Genomic DNA, 22,103 nt, shown 5'->3' with positions numbered 1-22,103 from the left:
AGGGCAGAGGAAATGGCTGCTTGCGGCATGAGGAACATCTTATGACAGAGGAGCTTTGTGGTTTTATGGATCAGTAACGACGCACTTCCTAATCTCTTGGCTGTTGTGGAAAGGAGCTGACTTGATGATTAATGCAGAATTTCAGAATGGTAATTTCAATTACTTGTCACTCCCCAAGTCAGGTTTTGCATTTGCAATGTTGTTCTACCTAAGAGAAGGAGAGCTCTGTCCCTCACAAAGCTTTACTAGTCAGAAGAAAAGCAGAAGGTTTGTATCTTTAATAYGTTCAGAGTGATTGACACACAGGAGGGACTGGGAACTGGCTTGGACTTCTTACAGGAAAATGAGAAAGGAAGAAGCTGGGCAATTGAATTCTGAGGTATCCAGCTTTAACAAAGATGTAAATTGAAAGCAGAGGAATTCTCTGGAGCAAATCCTGGAGCTGATTGTGCCGCTTTGACTGAGAACATTCTCTAATGTTATTTGCACACAGCTATGTTTTGTTAATACCTGAATTTGTAGAACTATGAGTTGGAACCAAATGAGAATATTTCATGTTGTAAACTAGCTGCTGCAGTCCCCAGAATACTGTCACCTGATAGGATGCTGAAAACAAGGATTACTTAGGATTCAATGTTTTTATTAATCTTGACACTTGAAAAAATGGTGCATATTGAATGATCTGATTGAAAGCTTTTATTTTTTTTTCAGAAAGCTAAATAATACTTTAAAACTTAATGGCCAGGAAACATTGCCATGACCATTTCAGTCTTGCTAAAGCGGCTTTAAATATCAGTAAAGAAATAATTCATTTATGACTGTGCCAAATAAATAATAAAGTGTCATTATTGAAAAGAAGCATTAAACAGATGGCCATTATTTTGAGATATGTTGAATCCAATAGCAACCGTACTGCATGGGTCTTTCTAGGAGCAAATATTCTTTTTTCTTTTTTCTATTTTATGCTCTTTTTTTCTATTTTATGCTGTTTTAGTAACCTCAGATAAAATTCCTATTTTAAAATGCATTGTCAGGCACCTCAGCTGTCAAGAGTTCTGTAGCAGAGACTTAGCAGAGACTTGTAAAACTCTGCGTCCAAAGGACTTGGAGCCTGAGGGTAAAGCTACATTAAGTCTGGTACTGAGGCTGACCTGAAAGAAATCAATGCAGGAAATCAAGCTGGGTAAGCCAGAGTAGGTCATTGCTCTGCGCTATGGGAAAACAAAAGATTGTTTTGTCAGAGTACAATGTAATCTTTAGCTTCAGTAATCAAAGTACATATTTGCAGTGTATTGTTGGTCCTTATTTTAGAAGTAATAGTTGCACTAGTTGCTGCTGATTTTTGACATTTTTTTTTGTTGTCATTTTTATTTTGTGGAAGCGTGCCAGTTAAAACTTAGTTGCTTGTGATTTTTCTGAACCTTCATCTTCAGAATATTACATTATATAGAGGCATATTATGGAGAAAGTGATTCAACACCACAGAATTTTTAGGAATTTGAGTATATTRTTTGGAGTAGCATTTTTGGAATGTCTTGAATAAGAATACATTATTACTAGGTCTTGTTATTGCTGCCTATAGACACAGTTATTCTAAAGTCATGCAATGCTGTTCTCCTCTGCTTTTCATTACTGGCAGGAGTGAGCAGTGGATGGTAGTCTCTGTTCTGCTGTGGAAAGACTGCGTGGCATCATACCTGTGCTCTGTTTTTGTGACTGTGGAAACAGAATTCCTTGAAAATTTGTGTTTGAAAATAGCCAGTGTGCTAAGCTATTTTTGCTATGCATGTTGCTAATTCATAATATACTAGTATATACTAATAATAGTATGTCAGATTGTCACATAGTTTGGTGCTGTGGACGTGAAACCTAAGTCACAGTAGCAGTTTAGAATAGACGTAGTTCAACAAATAGATGTAAGACAAGTTCTGGAGTGAAGAAAATCAAAGGAGAGAAAAATTTCAGACTCATAAAAGTTAAGAGCCTTGTCTTCCTGAATATCAGTGAACTCCAGCTCTCTTACTCTCCTGCTGCTGATCCTTCTAGCTGTGTTTTGCAGGCTGGTTAAGCATAATTAAGCACAATTATGTATGAGTCATGCTTTCAGAATGTTACCTGTATGTTGATTGCTGGAACTTGTTGATAAAATACCTAGGACAGAAGGGGAAACAGCAATGGGCTGTAAGTACAGAGGCCAGTAGTTATACTTTAAACGCCTCGCTCTTGTTAATATTCCTACGCACTGCATATCCCTCACTACCTAGAGTTTGGAAACTGTGCTAGAGGATTTCATGGACTAGTAAGATGCTGTTTCTGAAAGGCAGAATGCTTAAGGTGCAATAAGATGCTGAATTTTTTCCCAATTATAATCTCTACTTTATGATACTGTCCTTTGGAGGAAATGGAGTGTATCACATATTTTCACAATACATTTTTAAGAGTGAGACCATATATGGAAGATCTCATAAAAAATGACTTCAATAAAATCATAGATTTTAGTGTGTTCATGTGCTTTATTATGTGCCTTTGAGCAAGGAAATTCCTTGCTGCTTGAAACCATATCTAGCTTAAGTAAAGCACACTGCTAAAAGTGACTGTTCTGTTCAACAGCTAACCCAAATATTTCTGTATACTTTTGTGTTTTTCTGCTAAAATCCTTAAATCTTTGACGTCCATGTTTTTGGATGCAGAATTCTGTTTTTCAGTTCATGCTAAGAGCATAGAGAGATAGATATGCACTGCAGAATGGAGTCCAAGGCCACTCACGTGCTTTCTACCACAGTGGCTCAGGCACTGCTTTCTTGCTGTTTTCCTCTATGGACCAGCTCTGAGCAGATAATTTAATGAAATCCGTCATTTCTAAATGTGTAAATTTCAGTATTGATAGTGTTCGTGATATTGCAGGGTGTGCATGTTTTTATGGCAAAGTAAATACAAGAAGGAATGCTGCACTGCAGCCTTGTGCTCTGAGAATGTTTTTAGTTAATTTACCTCAGTCTAGCATAGRCTATTCCATTTACTGTTACATAGTTTCTTTCTAAATGAAAAGGAATGAAAAAAATAAATGGAAAAGAAATGGAGCTTTTGTGTGCTCAGATAAAACAGCATAAGAATGACAAGACTCAACCACCTGAAGATCTGTTTGTTTTCTGGATTGTGATTGAAAAGAAAGATTATCTTTTGAGATATATTTGCATCAATCATGTCCCAAAATATTCTTCTAACAACTAAAGGAACTGTATTCATGGAAAAGAAACCACAGGACAGAAGCCTAAGTGTATGTCCAAAGCACACTTAATAGCACCAAAGGTAGCACTGTGTGACCCATAAACACTCTGTCTCATTGCTGGCCTGCTCACTGTTGCTCCACATAGTTAAAAGTATTTTTCTTCAAGGCTAATAATGCTAAACGCAAAGGATTATTCTGTTACAGTGGAACATGTGTTGGATTCAATTCACTGTTCTACTGCAGGAATAACTAGCATATCCATCTGCAAAATGAAAAAAGAGCAGTAATAATACGAGGAGCTACAGAATCAGRACCTTTGATACGATTTGCAAAAAAGTAATATGTTTAATATATAATATTAAACACATATAACATATATAATATATAAATATGTTTATTTTTTCTTTTTTTTTTCCTCCCAACAGGATCTACTCTCTGCAGCTATGAACTACAGCCATCCGAATACACTACAGACCCAAGGGCTGCCAAGCTATGTCCTAAGTACCCCGTTCCAGAGAGGTAATTTTAACTTCTTGCCTCGTTGGGGGTGGTGATGGAAAGAACAGGGATTTTTGTTCTTTGTAGTTCTTTAGAATCAGAACATGAAGCATAGATAGGTGGATGTTTTAGTGCTGAAAGTTTATAAAGACATCATCAAGGCAACTCAACAAAAAATGTCAAACTATTCTCTTATTAATAGTTTTAAGCTGACATCTGTCATCTTCAGATTGTTTTGTCTCATATAACTGAAATTGTACTAAATATAAGCTGATTAGCTTCCTTTAACCCTACCACCAGCTGCCCAGCAGGGCTGCATTTTAGTCATGATTTTTTAAGGCTTTTGGATCTTTGGGAGTGAAAATATGGATATTCTCTGCAGTGTTCACCTCTTAAACCATATCAAACAGTGAAATTTAGCAAATTGCTTTGTTTTTTAAATTCTTCAGTTCCCAAATGACCAACCAATATGTGGTTGCTCGCATACCAGTCTCATAAAAAAGAACTGTATATTATAAACATATTTGCCAAGTTTGTTATGTAAAATATTACCTAGGCTGTTTTTCTTTATAAACAGGGAGAAGAGAGTTGCAAAATAAGACCATTCAATAATACCACTTAGTCAACAAGAATCATGTTGTGTTTTTTCATATTGTGGCTTCTTGGACGTTCAGTGGTAGGCCTAAATTGCAGACTACTGCCCCTTGTACAGTTTTAATCCTGTCAGTTGTGGAAACTGATTTTAAATATATCTTGCTTGCACAGTAGCCTATCCAGTGACTAATTTCTTTTTAGATTGTACTGACAATAAGTAGCAGCTGGAATATTAACATTTTATTTCCCCACAACAGATCAATATTCCATGCAGCTGATTTAGCTGTTACAGCTGTAATACAAAAACAAATGAAAACTTGATTCCCAGCCTGCATACTGAAAAGGCTTGTCAGTCTTGATTTTTGCCAGAGTTATATTAACTTCTCTTGTATGTTCCCATGTCATTCATCTGAATAAATGTACATTAATGTGAGAAGAGGCAGATAGAAAACTGTCATAACTTTAATGCTGGTATGTAAATTTTGCACAAAAACTACCTCATGAGTTATTTCTTAARAAAGTATTAAGTGGAGTATTTCCCCTTTTTTGTTAGTATAAATTGCATATATAATGTATTTGACCATTTTCTGAAATTTAAAGTCTTGACTTGAATGGTAAAAGGAAAGGGAGAAAAAAGGCCAACATGTTATCTGTAAACAACTGTAGCTAAATTATTCAACTGAATTAGTAAAATTTGAAGATGAAATTGAATCTTGTCAACAAATGAAAGATCAAACCCCTGGACTGAGTTGTTCTGGGAGAACTTATCTAACCCTCTATCTCAGATTTGATTTACCAAAAGTATGAACTATGATGTCACCACCATTAAATCCATGGAATGGTGATAGCTTATGCCATGAGGACTGTCCCTTGATGTTTTATTTGATGACAAGGCTTTTTTTTGCCTTAGAATTGAGGCTACATCTCAAGGGACTGATCCTTGACTGCAGAGAATCATGTCCAACGGTGTCTGTTTAGCCATTTGTATTTCTTCAAATAACTTTACCCCGAATCTCTGACCTKCAGTAGAGCATGATTTCATTGGCTAGTTTTGGAATAGAGAACTCTGGAAAAAACTAGTCCAGCCTTTGACTGCAGCATTTGTCTGTCAACCAGCTCAGCAAGCTGTGCCAAGGAGCCGTTCTATAGGGGTTACAATGAGCAGACCACAGTGGCATTCCATCCAAGTTCCCCCCCCTCTAGTTTCTGTATCTGCCTGGCTATAGATCGGAGAGAAGAGAGTTCTCCTGTGGAGGCCAGTGCTTGAACAATTACCTGGATCTTGTGTTCGTTTGAATATGGCTTTAAAAGTGAAGCTTTTGTCATAATCATCTTCTGTCTTGGAACAAACTTAACTTCTCTTGGACATGATTAAGTATCAGGTCATTTTCAGAGAGTTACAGAGGTCATGGGAATAGATTTATTTCATTATTTATTAATCAAGACATCATCTAACCTACTCATTGTGTCAGAACCACTGAAATAGCCCATCTCAGAATGTAGATTCTCAGGAGTCCTATTTATTCAAGAAAGTTCATAAATAGTAACCACTAACACTGTCTTTTTGTTAATTAGAACAAAGTTAGAAATTAATTATGGCATATAAAAATATGTAACTTAAAATGTGCTGTGACATTGCTACTGTACAAGACAGCTTAGAATCTGCACTAACAGCATTTGTTCCTCTTCCAGCATTTATTTTGGAACAGCCTGATTTTAATCCTCTTAGTTTCCATTTTCAAAATGGCCATTTTCTTGTTCAGACATAGGAATGAGAGTCTTTGCTTACTTGAAGCTCAAAATTTGAGCTCTGTCACYGATAATGAGAGCTTGTTATATGTTCTACTTTTTCTGCAGAACTGAAATAATTGAAAATAAGATAAAACTTCCAATTTCAGTGTTTCCCATTCTCTGAGCGTAAAAATAGCTGCAGTATGCAGTATATGTTAAAACTGGATATGTTGTAAAAGACTGAGACAGTATATGGACTGCTTTTTAAATATGCAGTGATTATGGGTTTAATTTGTTTCTTTCCAACTGTGACTAATACACAATTACTTGCTGTGTTTAACTGTTGTCTGCATCACTAACCAAAAGTAAAGCATTGATACCAGCATCTACAAATTCATTTGCCTACTTTGCACAGTGAATTTAAAACCATTTAATTTAGGATTGTCTGTTATTAACACACAAAAAAAGGATCTACAAATGATCTATATATGGCAGATAATCATAAATTCTCCCCATTTCTGTGAAAAATATCTTCATCCTCCTCCTCCCCCCCTCAAAAAGAAAGTAACATGCAGGAAGGATGACAGTACATGCTTTAAATGGAAGCTGGAATGTTGCAAGGATTTGGGATTAAGAAGAGCTATTGAGTGTAGAAAATCATTGATTATGGAGGTTATTGCTGAAATGGGAGACTACAAAAGATTATCTGCATTGCTGCTACAGGCCACTGGAATCCTTTAAATAAAATTGAGGTGTAGAAAATAAACATCTAGATTAAAAGAGAAGACTGACCTAGTACAACAGACACTTTATTCATTGTTCATTTATTCATCCAATTGCAGCAAAGAACATGTAATTTATGGAACATATCTTAAATGCAACTGGAAGTTGAGCAAAATATGAAATCTTTTCAATTTGAAAAGTGAATTGTTTTGAACTTTCTTTGAAATCTTGCATAGAAACATAGAACAAGGAAAGCAACTTGGTTAAACACTTGTTAAGTGAAGTTTTAACTGCTTTYAACTGTGTTTAACTTCTGATGGGCTTTGTAATAGGTTCTGTTGAGAAGTTTAATGTGTAACATTTTTGGAGAGGGTGTTTCCAAAACCATTCAAGAACAATGGAAGAGTTGYAACAGAAACATCTTTGCATGTTTTACAGATAATACAGTGCATAATATGCAATATCATATACAACTAATATAATGCATGAAAATTATCACTGTTATTATAATCTTCTACAATACAGAGCAAGCTTACTATGGGGGGAGACTAAGAAAAAATATATTGGCAGTAATTATAAACGCTGATTTCTTTAAGCACAGAATATATCCTTCTTGGATTTCTATTACTACAGATAAGGGCTAGTACTGCAGTATGACTGAAAGGCAGGTGCAGGCTCATCACTTCAGTAAGAGATGCTTAAGCTGAAATAGGAACTTTTTTAAATAATCCTGTCTGTTTCCAAAGGATGGGAGGGTGATATCTTATTGGAATGTGCACTCCACCCTCACAGGGTTCCTTTTAAGAACTGCATCACATGCCATTATGATCATCCTCATTTCAGCAGCATTTGTGCATTTAACACAGTTCCTGGTTATGATGTTGTGAGGGTGGAGTGGTTGCATCTATTCACCTTCATTTGTGTGTGTTGATGTGGCATTTATATTAAGTAGGAGTAATTTTTTTTCTGATTTTTTTTTCTTGTGTCACCAGTGCACCTATTCCATTCTTCCATCGCTGTGCTCCTGTGAACATTTCCTGCTATGCCAAGTTTGCAGAGGCCCTGATCACCTTTGTCAGTGACAGTAGTGTCTTACACAGGCTGATTAGTGGAGTTATGACCAGCAAAGAGATTATAATGGGACTTTGCTTGTTATCACTAGGTAATTGTTTTTCTCATTATTAGTTATTTCATAGTACTGCATTAGGAGATTGTTAACACCCTCTAAGCACAATATGAGCAGAAAACATGCATAATAGCAATAAGCCCTTAGAGAAATATTCAGAATGCCTTTTTTATTTGACAGCTCAGTAACATTCTCAGAAGTAGCATAAATGTGCCTTCCTGGTTTTCCTCCTCTACCTTAGTCTGGTACAGAGGTTGAGGCCACATAAATAACCATTGTTACTTTTGGCATAATTAATGTTTTATTATAATACTCACCCAGCCCTTGTGTATTATTAATTTGTCTTCTGCCAATCCTACTCCATTTCCAGATAGAAAAACATTAGCAAGAATTGCACAGTAACACACTATTCTAAAATGTTTTGGTTTAASTACTTGTTAGAAAAAATTGGGAACTTTAAAAGGAAAACAATGGAAGTTAGGTGCCTGTTTGTTATGATGTTTGTCTCCTTCCTGCAAACTGAAAGAAGTTCAGACCTTTGAAAATCTTGGCTTGGTCTAAAAAGCAGGAAATTTCCAGCAGCACAGAGATGCTGCATGGTTACTTCAGTTGGGAAATGCCTGTTTCAGGACTGTGGAGTGAAAATTCATATCACTCATATTGCACCCAAATGCAGGCTGAAATTGCAGGCTGAAAGTCTTATGAATTATGATGGAGTGCCATTCACCCACATTAATTACTTTCCTAATAAATTGATTTTACTCCAAAGTATAAAATGTTTAATCTTCAGCTGAAAAGCTGAAGGATATCAGCCATATATTTGAATAATCTGCATAATCTAGGAAAAAAAATGCTACTCCAGAAAAAAAAAAAAGTCCTCTGTTTTTCAGTCCACTTTTGTGGTAAAAAAGAGGATGATAGATTCCACTTTAAAAATGGTGGATAAATAAGGACACTATTGAGTGTCTTTTTGACTGTAACTGGCGAGCAATTTAATCCTCTGTGTTGGCAGTTGTAGTAATTTGGTGTGGTAAAAGAATATTGAGAATCTGACCGCCAGTGGCTGAATTAGCAGTGCTGCTGTTCGGTTAGTGTTAGAAATTAGTACAGAAGTTTGTGTACAGAAAATGTTAATGTGAACGAGGAGGAAGTATGATGATGTTAACTTTTTTGCATACTCCCGTAGTTAAACAGAGTATCTTTAATTTTTTAAGCTAACTCTGGGATCATGTGATTCACAAAGCCTGGCTCCATTTGTTTTCATGTGGAAGTATAACTGCTGTACACAAAYGTGTGCAAAAATGTGAATGAGCACACACTACATCTTAGTGAATGTAACTTAGTGAATTCYTAGTGAATCTAACTTTGAGGAGGGGTTTTTAACATGCTGTTCACGGAGGGCAGTAGGCCTGTATCAACAAAGCTGGTTATAAAACCCACTTTGAATGTTGAAAATAAAGAACAAAGCTGTCATTTTTTATTTTTCACCAATGTGTCATTTTGAAATAGGGAGACATCACTTTGTCTGCACTTGTTTGGCAAGTGTATTTAAATTCTGCTCTGTTCCTCAGTAGATGTGCTCATGTTAGTAGACTTGCAGTGCTGTCATATCTGTTGTTTTTGTCATTGTCTAAGTACATCTCTATATGTATGCATTATGTCTTGTATGCAATGTGCCATGTAAATGTGTTTATGCTCTTTTTGCTTTAATTGGCAGCATCAAAGCAGGATTTGTAAAATGCTTATTTCCCTATCTGAGCAGTGAGTGTGTTAGCCACGGAAAATAAATATCTCTCTGCCTAAAAAAATATTGAAAAGCAATTATCTAGWGTAGTGAGAGAACTGGAGAGTTCACTTCTCCTTGAAATAATCGTTCTGCTTATTTTATTTGTCTTTTTTTGCAGTGCTGTCCATGATTTTGATGGTTATAATCAGATACATTTCAAGAGTGCTTGTCTGGATTCTAACAATTCTAGTCATTCTGGGATCACTTGGTAAGTCTTGTTGTTCTCACCATTTTTGAGAACCCATTTCTAAGCTTTGTCTTCTGCATCCATAGGTCACAAATCTAAAGTGCAGGACCTCCCTTTTACTTTCCTTTGAACCCCTTTGAGACATCTGTTGAAAACGATGCCTTTGTAACTTCAGTCTTCTACTAGATTGTGTCGCTCTCTTCCTTGTTGCGCCTCCTGCTGGGCAGGCAAACTTCCTCTCAGCCACAATCACCAGCGTCCTTTCACACCATGCAGAGTTGTCTTTGCAGCCCTGCACCTGCTGCTTAAGCTCTTGCCTTCCAAACAGGCTGGGCACTGGGTCTGCAGTGCCCCATGGCACTGCARCCTGCTGGCCATACTTGAGCATGCAAGAATCAACTGGCAGCTACTGTTAAACAGCCTCAGGGACCCTTGTGATGCTGTAGATGTGTTTGGCCCTGATGGGTCAGCCCTGTCAGACATCTCAGTAGCTCCCTAAGCATGGCTGAGATCTATTCCAGAGGTGAGAATCTCTATCATATGTGAATAAAATATTCAAATTTCCATGTGACCCAGACTGTCCTCTATTGCCTAGGATATGAAATGCAGTCAGCCCTGCCAGCTTTGTTACCCCACATGGTTCAAATTCTGTGAAAGTAGGCTTACTTTAAGATACTGTCTTTTTCATTTGCGCAAATAAATTTTTCTGTTATTGATACTCTGTAACTAAGCCAAAATGTATAAGCAGATAAGAGCAGGGAAATATCCAAGATGGAATGATTATATTTCGAAATACTTCCTAATATATTCCTAATATGAGTGAGAAATAGAARCAGAGCCGAGAAGGAAACTCAAAGGAGGAAAAGTTTGTCAAAGGGAGAGGTTGGAAAACAGTGTTTAGGAGACCTTGGAATGGCAAGCAGAATACAAGTATAAACTTCTGGTTATAACACATTAGTATTTTGTAGCAGGAGTCAGTGTACTGTAAATGACTTCTGTGTGTCCTCCTCAACTTTTTGTTAATGTGTTTTTAGTACCTGAATGGCATTTTCTTGATGCAGGCATAGATATCTGTCTTAGCTGTTTTGAGCACTGAGGGTGCCCCTTCTCTTTTCCATTAGCCTTTTCGAGAGTTACAGCCTCTAGTTTTTTGCTTCTCTTGGTATTTTGCATCTTTATGTAGTGATTCCTCTCTCCCTCCTCCTAGTTTCCCAGATTTATCTATACCTATTCTGTCCTGGTRTAGGTTACATGACTGTAACCTTTTCTGGGACTCCCTGGGGACTAGTCCTTTCATGCATCCTAAAACACAAAGGCAAAGCACCTAAATGGACATAGCGTGGTAAGGCTGTGAAAAATGTCCACTTTGGAAGACAGCAAAAAGAGAAGATCTAAGCACGTCTCTGTCTTTAGAAGTTCCTTTTTCTGTTAGCCATCATTGTCCTTTAATATTTTATACCAGGCTAGATTTAAAGAAAAAAAAAATGKTTTTTTTGTTTGTTTTGTTCTATTTTTTTTTAAAATGTTCTGCGTAGTGTGTGTCTGTCCCATTAAAGATTTTCTCTTCTTTTTCACTCTGAAACATAGGTGGAACAGGAGTCCTGTGGTGGCTCTATGCTAAGCAACGAGCATCTGCCAGTGCTGATGAGACTCAAATAGCCAAAGATAATCTTCAGGCTCTTCTGATCTATGCCATTTCAGCAACAGTCTTCACGGTATGTTTTGCTAATGATTGCATTATTTGCTTGTTCTCTTTTACTGGCCGTCTACATTTTTCTGTTCAGGAGAAAGGTTTATACTGTGTATGTGGTTTTGAAAAGTTTCTGTTTCTGTTATGGGTTGAGTTGCTACGATTTTTTTTTTAACTTCCAGGCAGTGTTCTGTAATACTGACTTATTCTTGTAGTGTCAGTTCTTGACTGCGCAGCTGTTTTGTTCTACTCCAAAATGTCCACAGGGACATCCACGAATAGGTCCAGTATTAGACCCCCAACCCACTTTCACTCACAAGATTTTTTTTAGATTTGGATTTCAGAGGTGTTTCATCATTTTAATATAGTTAACAGTTCTTAGAATATTCATACTTATGAAAACAGTTATTGTCAAACTTGTTCTGCTTACAGAGAGGTCATTGTAAACTTAAATACTAACAATACTGAAACAATTGCACTGTTTTTGGCCTTGCTATTCCTTGTTTCAGTATTACTTTATTAAAAACTGACCATATTTTACTGACTTCCCTGACAAGACTGCTATACTTTGCCCCCAAATAAATGTTAATCAGTATTCCTCATTAAGTCTTTGTACTCCTCTTTGGTKTCACTGTTCTGTGCAATATAACAGTGGAATCTGGCCTAGTCACCTGAATCTGAGATCACTTCAAAATAAATACAAGTTTTGCATTTCCAGAAATAGAATTTGAAGTATAATTTCTCATCAAAGGAGCTAAAAAAAAAAGATTTTTTTTTTCCAATTTTGATCTTAAAAGCTTATATCACCCACCAGGAATATGTGTTAATTTGGTATTTTTTAAAATCCTACTTGCACAAAATTATATCATGCTTAATTTTCTCTAAAATGCCATTTGGAAACTTCTTCCTCTAGGTTATCTTGTTCCTGATAATGTTAATTATGCGCAAACGAGTAGCTCTCACCATTGCCTTGTTCCATGTGGCCGGCAAGGTCTTCATTCACCTGCCACTACTAGTCTTCCAGCCATTTTGGACATTCTTTGCTCTTATCCTCTTCTGGGCATACTGGATCACTGTCCTGCTTTTCCTTGGTACTACAGGTAAGCAGCTATTGGGCTTATTTTAAATTTCACTTTATTTCTGTGCCATTTCAGACAGATTTGATTAAAAAGAATGGTGGAACCTCTAGGGGAGAGAAAGAAAGAAAAAAAAAACCCACACCTTTTGCATCCTGTTTTGATCTGCTTCAGTGACTTCAGCTTATGTCTGGAAAGTTACTGCACATTTGTGAGCCTACAGCCTTGTATATCACTTTGTGTTTTAGACCATTTTTTTGATTTGATGCCAGCTGGCATGTTGATGACCACAAAGCCCATTAATCTTAAGATGTCTGTAAGTTTTGCAAATAGTTTTCTCTGGTTTTATAAAAACAAATTAAAAACAACTTGTCTATCTCAAGATAGATGAGAATGTGTTTTAGCAGGCTCTCACACAGGTAGAAATGTAGTAATGAAAGAACTTTTCAGTTTTCAGAGCTAGCAGTTTTCAGTTGTTCAAAATCTATATGTCCAGTACTATTCCAATATTTTTCAGATTTATTAGTGAGATGTTCTTTGGGCTTTTTTGTTTGTTTGTGTTTTTCCAATTTTTTCTATACTGTGAGAGCAGTCACAGTCCTCTGAGTTTCTTTTAAAAGCTGAGAGGACTCTGCTTGCATTAATGATTTAATGAGTGGAGTTAGTCAATGCTGCTGGTCAATATCTTAGTTGTTTCAGCAGGAAAATCTAGCAGCTGCTTTTTAGAATGGGAGAAATGCATCATTTTGGAGCAAGTTGTGGCCAGGAGAGATCATGGAATTATAGAATCCTTATGGTTGGGAAAGACCTTTAAGATCATTGAGTCCAACCATAAGCCCATCACCACCCTGCCTGCTAGACCATGTCCCTGAGCGCCTCTTGAGCGCCTCTTGAGCACTGCCGGGGACAGTGACCCCACTGCCTCCCGGGGCAGCCTGATCCAGGGCTTCACATGTAGAAAATTTTCCTAATATCCATCCTGAACCTCTCCAGTGCAAGTTGAGGCCATTTCCTCCTGTCTTATCAGTAGTTATTCTCATCATTCATTACCAAAACCTTAGAACTTTGAAACTGGTTGTTAACTACTAATCCCAAAGTAGCAATATTTTGGATCACAGAGCTATTTCATGGTAGTACAAGATAAATCTTTTGGAAATCTTGGCCTGAATTTTTAGCCTGGGGCAGAATTCATGTGTTCTTCCTCTCTTTAGTGCTAAAATTTTAGTTTTCACTTCAAAATGTGCTATATGTATTGTCTAAGGAAGAGTAAGTCAAAAAGCTTTGCCTTTGAAAGTGATTGAAGTCCTAGTCCCACATTTCAGTTTATGACTTAAGATCACTGCACAGAGGTTCCCCTAGTAGGRGTCTGACATGTACTGTCAGTCATCACAAGCTGTAGCGCTTTTCAGATTAAACAAAGAGTCCACAGGCTTCTAAAGGTACGAAAATTTACTTTTATAGTCTCTATAGCAACTTTTCATGCCTTTAAATGCCTGTTAAGCAACAAATATCATTGAAATACATGCATGGTTACTTGCTACACTGGGAAATAAAATTGTTTACTAATGTTGATATCTAAATCCAATTTAATATTTAATTGCACTGTGTACATTATATCCAAAGAGCAGTAGACAGAAAATTAAGAATGGTTATTGCAAACTTCCTTTTATTATATTTAGTTATAAGAATTCTTGCTACTTGCTGCTGTTATTCTTGGAAATTTTAAACTTGCGTCTAAAAATAAAAAGCTGCATTTTGAGTATATTCAAAAAAAAAAAAAAATCTGTTCTTTAACTACCATTATTGTTTGTTCCCCAAACAGTATCTTACTTATGAACAATATWTGTAAGAGGAATGTAGGTTAATAGAAACTGGAATGGTCCCTCTCTAAATGCATGTGTGCAACTAATGCCATATGCTTCCTTCTTTYTGATCTGGTGAAAGAATAAGTGCTGAATAAGAACTATTTCCTCATTTATTCTGATTTATTCTTAGGTAATCCAGTCCCAAATGAAGAAGGATTTGTTGAATTTCGGGTGGTAGGCCCTTTGAAATACATGTGGTGGTACCATGTGGTGGGGCTGATCTGGATCAGTGAGTTCATCCTAGCCTGTCAGCAGATGACTGTAGCAGGGGCTGTTGTGACGTACTATTTTACAAGGTAAGGACTTCTAATACAGCTCTACTGTGATCAACCTGGAAACGGAGTCCAAAGAAATAAAGAGCTTTGGAGGAAAATACTTAGCTTTTCCTTGGAAGCTGAAAAGCAACAGAACTGTGTTAAGACTTTTAACATAATATCATGTGCTAAAATTTATTTTGCTGGCTATAGACTATAGCACTGATATTATGAACTTGCAGTCTTGTTTGCCTTGTAACCTATGCCCCACAGCATAAAGACATGTGAAGGACTGYTTACAGAAGTGGAAAGCATCCGGAAGAGCTCCTTTTCCAGTATTAATGCTGATAAGCTCTGTAGAGATTAAAAAATAACTGACAACAATTGATTACCATAATTTTAATTGGAAAACATTTAAATTATTCACAGTGCTTCATTAATCTTTCTTAAATGAGATTGCTCAAGGTCTAATGAAATTCATTGTTTTCCCACGGATTCTAACAAGATTGTTCACAAATATGCAAGTGATATAAAGTGCATATGTATTAAAACTCCATATTTTTTGCTGTATTTGTGCCCCAAAATGTGTTATCACKATATTCTGTACCCTGGCTGTTCTGCTTGAACTTGGTAGCTTCTTGAGACATTATGCTGATGATATTTCCCGATTAAACAGTGGCTTTACCAGTGTTCAGACACAGGGATTTTGGCTTCACAGACATGAGACTGATTTCAGAATCATAAGCTTTTTGAAATGAATGAGTTCTGGCTTCATGATTTAAAACTCTAGAATGCGTAAATACTGTATTTTCTAATTTTGCACTACTATAGCTCAAAGATTATCTTGAAGTAAAAACGAAATTCTTGCTTTAGTGCTTTAGAACCTGAGGTGTGGGGGGAAAAAATTATCCCGTGCTTTGTTGTTATTACATAAGTATAAACAGTACCATAGTGATCTGTATCACTTTGGTATATGATTTCAAATTATTGGCAGTATATTTAATGAGGAAAAAGAATCAAGTATATTTTTTGTCCTTTTGTAAAAGCATATTTTTAATGAAGCTTCTGCAGATACAATTCTAAAAGTTAGCAGTTCATGATACATTTGTTTTCTAAAAAATAAGAAAAGAAAACAGCCCAAAACTATCATTATTCAGCAGTTATTTCCAGTGTTTTCAAGATATTCTGCAAACATTGTAGATGCAACCATTCCRGCTAAAGACCCTCACATGTTGGAGGATGTGTTGGAGGATGTTGACAAGATAGAAGTCTTTTTTTAAAATGAATATATCCAACAACCATACCCATTTCTGATGTGTATGTGTGTGTTTCTTAGTCTGCTTTAAAATACTTTTTTTTCAAGCGTTGTTTGCAGATATTTCTTCTGTATTACAGAGTGTTTCACATCACAAATGTTTAATAGATTTGTCTTTCTAGCTGAGACTTCCATCTGGAATACATGTAATTGCTTATCAGCCTTAATCTCTTTAAAAATACATAAAACATATTTATTAAAACATATATGTAGATTAAAGCAAATGTATATAATAAAACATTAGACATATATTTATATGTATCAACAGCATGATATATAGTCAACTATATAGTTGACTATACAGATAAATTCTGTTTCATTAATGGTGAAGTCCTCCGGTATAGGGACTAAATGTATCAGTGAAGCTAGTAAAGGACATTACAGGGATATAATCTTGTAAACAGTAACATGAGATTGAGTGAAGAACTAGAAAAAATAAAGTGGAAGGGATATCTTGCACTGAATGAGGTGTTAGCTAGTTTTTTATCTCATGCTTCATCTTTATGTGCTTTCAGTTACCCAAAGGTAAGTGATTTGCTTTTAACTGTTCCTTGTCTATCACTCCTTAATGGAAATTGTATTATGAGTTAGTAAATAGCTATTTCACTCTATTACTATTCTGTCTTGCATTTTAAAGTACAATTCTGCTTTGAAAGTGGAAATTGGAAAAAAAGAGGGAAAAGGTACTAATTTAGGGCTTGCTGTTGTTTTGCCCATCAGCAGCTTTTCATATCAAATGTGATCAAGTTAGCAATAAAGAGATGTTTTTTGTATGCCCGCTATCTGCTCACATCAGCAAGATGGTGTCCCTGCAAAGCAGATGATCTCAAAGTTCACTAGTAAAGTCTGCCCTCCATTACAATTACTTGAAAGGGAGAACTCGAAACTCGATTAGACTTTTATGTCATTGTACCATAGGAGAAGGGCAATCTGTCTGCAGCCACTTGGGCTCTAACTGCTAATGGGAAGAAAACATCTAAAAACATATTTTAATCATTAATGTCCCATAATTAGGTTATGTGTCGCTTAGTTTCCTAGAATTAAGACCCTACTTCGAATCTTTTTTGAGTGAAATTCACATCAAATAGTTTTCTTCCAAGTTCAAGAAATATTTTATGCTCAAAATGTTAATATTTTTTCTTTCATATATTTATTATGACTTTCATATTTATCATAAGGAACAATTATTCCTTAAATATTAAATTGAACTGTTCTTTGCTAAAGAAGTAGAGATGGCTTCCTTGGTAGAAAATACAAATACAAACTGTAAGAGGGAATTAGGAAGTTTCCTTCTATCTTCTCCAAAAGAGTCTTTATGAAGCAGAATACGAGGGGAGGAGCACAGCAGTTTTATCAGTGGGCTGTTTCAGGAATGTTTTCATTGTTTCAAACATTTATTTAGAAAGAGTTTGAATCGTGTACCATGCACCAYGTGAATGTGCATGTTAGAAGGAACTGTTTGGCTGTAGCTGTAATGCAGTCACCTGATAGCACAAGCACCCTTATGATCTGCTGATTCATTATCCTTTCCCTATGACTGAACCAAAACTGTGGCTAGCAGAGATAGTCAGTGTTTTGTCTAGTATGAGTAATATGTAATATGTACTTTTTTTGTTTGTCTAGTATGAGTTCCCTGAAAACTAGAATGAGAACAGGAAACTTCTTTTGCCTGTTATTTCAAAGAGTATTTATATCAGTTTCATGTGATGTTATTAAATCCATATTGATCACTTCAATCTTTTTCTTTTTTTCCACAGGGAGAAAAGGAATCTGCCATTTACTCCTATTCTGGCATCTGTTAATCGCCTTATTTGTTACCACTTAGGAACAGTGGCAAAGGGGTCTTTCATTATCACTCTAGTGAAGATACCACGAATGATACTTATGTATATTCATACACAACTCAAAGGAAAAGTAAGAGAAATAGATCCCATCTTCTTAATAAAACTGAAGGCTTGACATATTCACAGTTTAACCGTATTTCATCCGTTTGGGAGACTTGAAGTCTCAGTTTGGAGTATTTGGCCCTTGGAGGACTGTAGGTCTGATAATAGGGACAGAATAGGTTATTGAGATAAGTATCAGTTTCCAAAATGAAAGGATTGTTGCTTTCTTTAGATCTTTTGTTTTGACTGTGTATCTTTGCTATCCTGCATTTTGTGGCTGCTCTAGGAAAATGCCTGTGCTCGCTGTATGCTGAAAGCCTGCATTTGCTGCCTTTGGTGTCTAGAAAAGTGCCTGACCTACTTAAATCAGGTAAGATTTTCAATATTTATGTGTAGAAGGCTGATGTTATGTGCAATTCCCAGAATGCAGTCTGAGGCTGACACATAATGTATTGTACTTTGGAATTTGACTGATCTGAATCAAGATATTTCAGTCTTGTCTCCATTACTGAAATTACACTGCAAGTCACCCTGCACTGGTGCTCATTTACAATCTGAAGGTGAAAAATTATCAGGATTCCTTTTTGTGCATAAAATGTCTCAACATCACAACTTAATTTTTAAATAATCAGTGATGTTCTTCCTTATACCTGCTCTTCCAGGTACATCTGTTTTTGAAAATCATTTGCTAGGACTTGACAGGGAACCTTTTCTGTAGTAATAGTTGCTGTAATAGTTGACATGATGACTAATCAGACCCTGACAATAATATTTTTTAGCCTGGGTTTCCACCTGTGTTAAATATATATCCTGTACCTCCCTTTTTCCGTTGCTCCATTTTTTGCTTTTGGAAATAAAAACAAATATTTTGTTCTTTTTATATATATATATGTATATACACACACACACATATATATACACACACACACATATATATATTTCCTATATATATATTTCCAAATAAATATATATAAAATAATAAATGTATAAATATATATAATAAAAATACAAAAATAAAGTAAATATATATGAAATAAATATATTTATTTCCAAAATATATATTATATATATTTTATTTTTTATATATCCTTAATATAATTTTATAACCTTTAGTGCTTGTTTACCCAAAGATTTTGGTTAACAGGAGCACTTTTCTTTTGGTCAGAGGATAGCTACTATTTATAAAACTTTAAGATTTTTTTTGGAAGTAACTTTGCCCAAAGAAGATGAAAGGTTTTAAGTCTTGCTATTGCTTATATATTAATGGATTTATGTGATTAGACTCCCTTCTGAGCCTCACTGAATCTTACCAACGCTCCAAATTACAAAAATATGTTTTGCAGTAAAATAAGGAGGGAACATTAAAAAAGTGCATGTAATCATTGAGCATTGTCCTAGCTTACCTTGACATTACTGTTCAATGATTTTAGACAAAATTGGAAGTGTATTGAAGCAGAAATAGAAATAGTGAAACATATGAAGATTCTTACATGACTATCAAATTGCTTTACATATCTAGATTATTCTTTCTAACTCCTGATTGCTGTAGTAATGTGGCTGCCTACCTCCTACTTCTGCAGAGAAATAGTAAATTCTATTTTAATTAGTTTTCTTGAAATTAACTTTTTAATGTGTAAATGAAGAGTGAACAAGAATGGTTACTGTACCTAATACACTCCTCTGTCTGATGGCCCATACTGCTTGACTTAGCAGCTCTCAAGGGATTCTGCATTAATAACATGACTTACTGTGTCGTGTTGTGGGGTAGTAAGTGGTAGGTTGTATGCTAGTAGGTCATGTAGCTTCCTGTCATCTATTCAAAATATAAAGTTTATTCCTCTCCCTCTCTTCTCCCCTCATAAAACCCCGTGAAACCTTTTCTCAGACTGCTACTATTAACTTTTTTTTAATCTCTAAGGAAGAGTGTATTATGCAGAAATTAATGACATCATCTGGTCAAGTAGCTAAGTCTGTTGTTAAACCTACTGCTATGGAACATAACTTCCTGTTATGGAAGGGGTGTGTGGCTCTCTGAAATCCCCTCCTAAACGATATTGATCAGAAACTCTGGAGTGTAAGGTCTGAAACATCTGATCAATCTGTAATTAAGGCTTCATTTTCCTTCTCCTAGAACGCATATACAGCCACAGCTATCAACAGTACCAACTTCTGCACCTCAGCAAAGGATGCTTTTGTCATTCTAGTGGAGAACGCGTTGCGAGTGGCTGCCATAAACACGGTGGGAGATTTCATGCTCTTCTTAGGAAAGGTATGACTGCTGCTAGGGGCCTTGGTATGTCCAGGGTATGGGTTTTGGGGGATTGTGTTTGTTCTGTTTTTCAGTTATTTTTCTGGGGGAAAGGAGGGACTTGAGGGAGACAGTGTCTTTGCTTTTGTTTTTATGCAAGCAACAAGCTTCGATTCATAATGGCTTGCATCTGAGATGCAAACTGCCTGCGAGTTAATCTCACCTAGGAGAGAGTTTTGTCATTCCCMATTGCATCCTGTCAGGAAGGGACCATCCAGGAAAGTGGAAGATAAGCATCTGCCTATGTTAAGTAAAACTGATCAGAATAAGAGCTTTAGATGCTGACACATTTGGGGGACTTCTTTTTTTTTTTCATATTTTTATTTTTAGAGTGTCAAGAGACAAGTGAACAGAGTTTAGACTTTTTGATTGGATTTGTGGTTAAAAAGCTAAAAAATTATGGAAAGGGGACATTTCCTCAAAATTCTGTTTAGTAACAGTTTTAAATAAAATTAGCACATTATTGACAAAATTGGACTGGCAGATATTGCAAGATTCTGCTCTGAGCATCTGTCAACTCAGGGAACTTAGTTACCTTTGAGAGCTAAAAGGTGAGTAGAGTAATTGTTGTGACCAGTCAGCTTTTTTGATTTCCATCTGATGGAAATGTACCTTAAGAAAACAACAAGTTATTTTTATGCAGTAAAATATTTTTTCCTGAAGGAGGAGTTACTGAAATACTTAATACCAGTAGACCGAATCACCCATCTTGAAGCGTTTAAACACTGCTTGGACTGAAAACTCTTCCTTCCTTTGTTCATACACTTCTATTAAATCAGACCACTATGGACTAAACTTCTTATCCAGTAATGAAATCAATGGAATTTGGGGAAAAACACATAATAATAACACAAACAAAAACCACAATGCCTGGCAGATGATGAAATGTGTAATGCAGAAATATATCCCTAAAAAGATGGCTTTCAAATTATTAGAGAAATAAAAGGCTGACAGAATTCTTTAAATGAAGAATGTAGCATACCAAAAGTTAACTAAACAGTAATCAGTCTGCAAGCCACATTGTTCCTCCAGTCCAATCCAACTTTCATACTAGAGTGAAACTGGTGCATTTTGCATTTTGATGGTTTTGGTAATAAAAGGTTCAGGAAATGTTCAAAGTGATGAATGGTCAGCAATTGTTTTAGTCTCTTTGTCAGATTAAAAGAGCGAAATGGTACTCRGTGAAACATCCGCTACAGCCACAGGCACATATACTAGTTCTGGAACATTATAGATTGGTATGTAGTGTATGTAAAGTGCTTCTGATATTACAGTTTTCACTAGAATTGTTTTCTGTTTTCTTCTTCAGGTCCTGATTGTCTGTAGTACAGGTCTGGCAGGGATTATGTTGCTGAACTATCAACGAGATTACACCATCTGGGTGCTGCCTCTCATCATTGTCTGCCTGTTTGCTTTCCTGGTTGCTCACTGCTTCCTTTCCATTTACGAAATGGTTGTTGATGTCCTCTTCTTATGTTTCGCTGTTGATACAAAATACAATGATGGAAGCCCTGGAAGGGAATTCTACATGGATAAAGTTCTCATGGTAAGTTTCCCTCAAATCTGAGGATATGGTTCCATAAACTGAATATTCTGAGAGCAGGATGAGCTTTCCAGATGAGTAGAAACTTGTTTGCTTTAGCTGGTTTATCTTTCTTTGTTGTTAATGACATAATACAAGAAGTCATGCCTTCCTCTTTTAACATCCCTGGTAGTCTCTAGTTGTCAGATGAAGTGTCCTCTGATAGAATCATTACTATGTGTATTGGTTATTTTAAGTGATTTTTTCACAAAAAGAAGGCAACAAAAAAGATGAAAGAGGTTTTTTCCCCCCC

At 36.0% G+C, this 22,103-nt stretch overlaps 1 protein-coding gene across 1 annotated transcript in view; it reads left to right on the top strand.

Moving 5' to 3' along the window:
- The window catches only part of SLC44A1 (solute carrier family 44 member 1), a 58,595-nt gene that overhangs the window by 28,526 nt on the left and 7,966 nt on the right, over positions 1–22,103 (top strand). Inside the window, exons 5-14 of the mRNA XM_026049912.1 lie at positions 3,655–3,748; positions 7,768–7,937; positions 9,806–9,895; positions 11,462–11,589; positions 12,478–12,664; positions 14,636–14,801; positions 17,832–17,988; positions 18,247–18,330; positions 20,092–20,229; positions 21,578–21,814. Coding sequence (XP_025905697.1) covers positions 3,655–3,748; positions 7,768–7,937; positions 9,806–9,895; positions 11,462–11,589; positions 12,478–12,664; positions 14,636–14,801; positions 17,832–17,988; positions 18,247–18,330; positions 20,092–20,229; positions 21,578–21,814 — 1,451 coding nt within the window. The remainder of the gene's footprint in view (positions 1–3,654; positions 3,749–7,767; positions 7,938–9,805; positions 9,896–11,461; positions 11,590–12,477; positions 12,665–14,635; positions 14,802–17,831; positions 17,989–18,246; positions 18,331–20,091; positions 20,230–21,577; positions 21,815–22,103) is intronic.

The sequence above is a fragment of the Nothoprocta perdicaria genome, unplaced genomic scaffold, assembly GCF_003342845.1.
Source record: "Nothoprocta perdicaria isolate Ctin4 unplaced genomic scaffold, notPer1 scaffold_63, whole genome shotgun sequence".
Classification (NCBI taxonomy): domain Eukaryota; kingdom Metazoa; phylum Chordata; class Aves; order Tinamiformes; family Tinamidae; genus Nothoprocta; species Nothoprocta perdicaria.
Note: the sequence above shows the minus strand (reverse complement) of the source record. Positions and strands in the feature narration are given on the sequence as shown.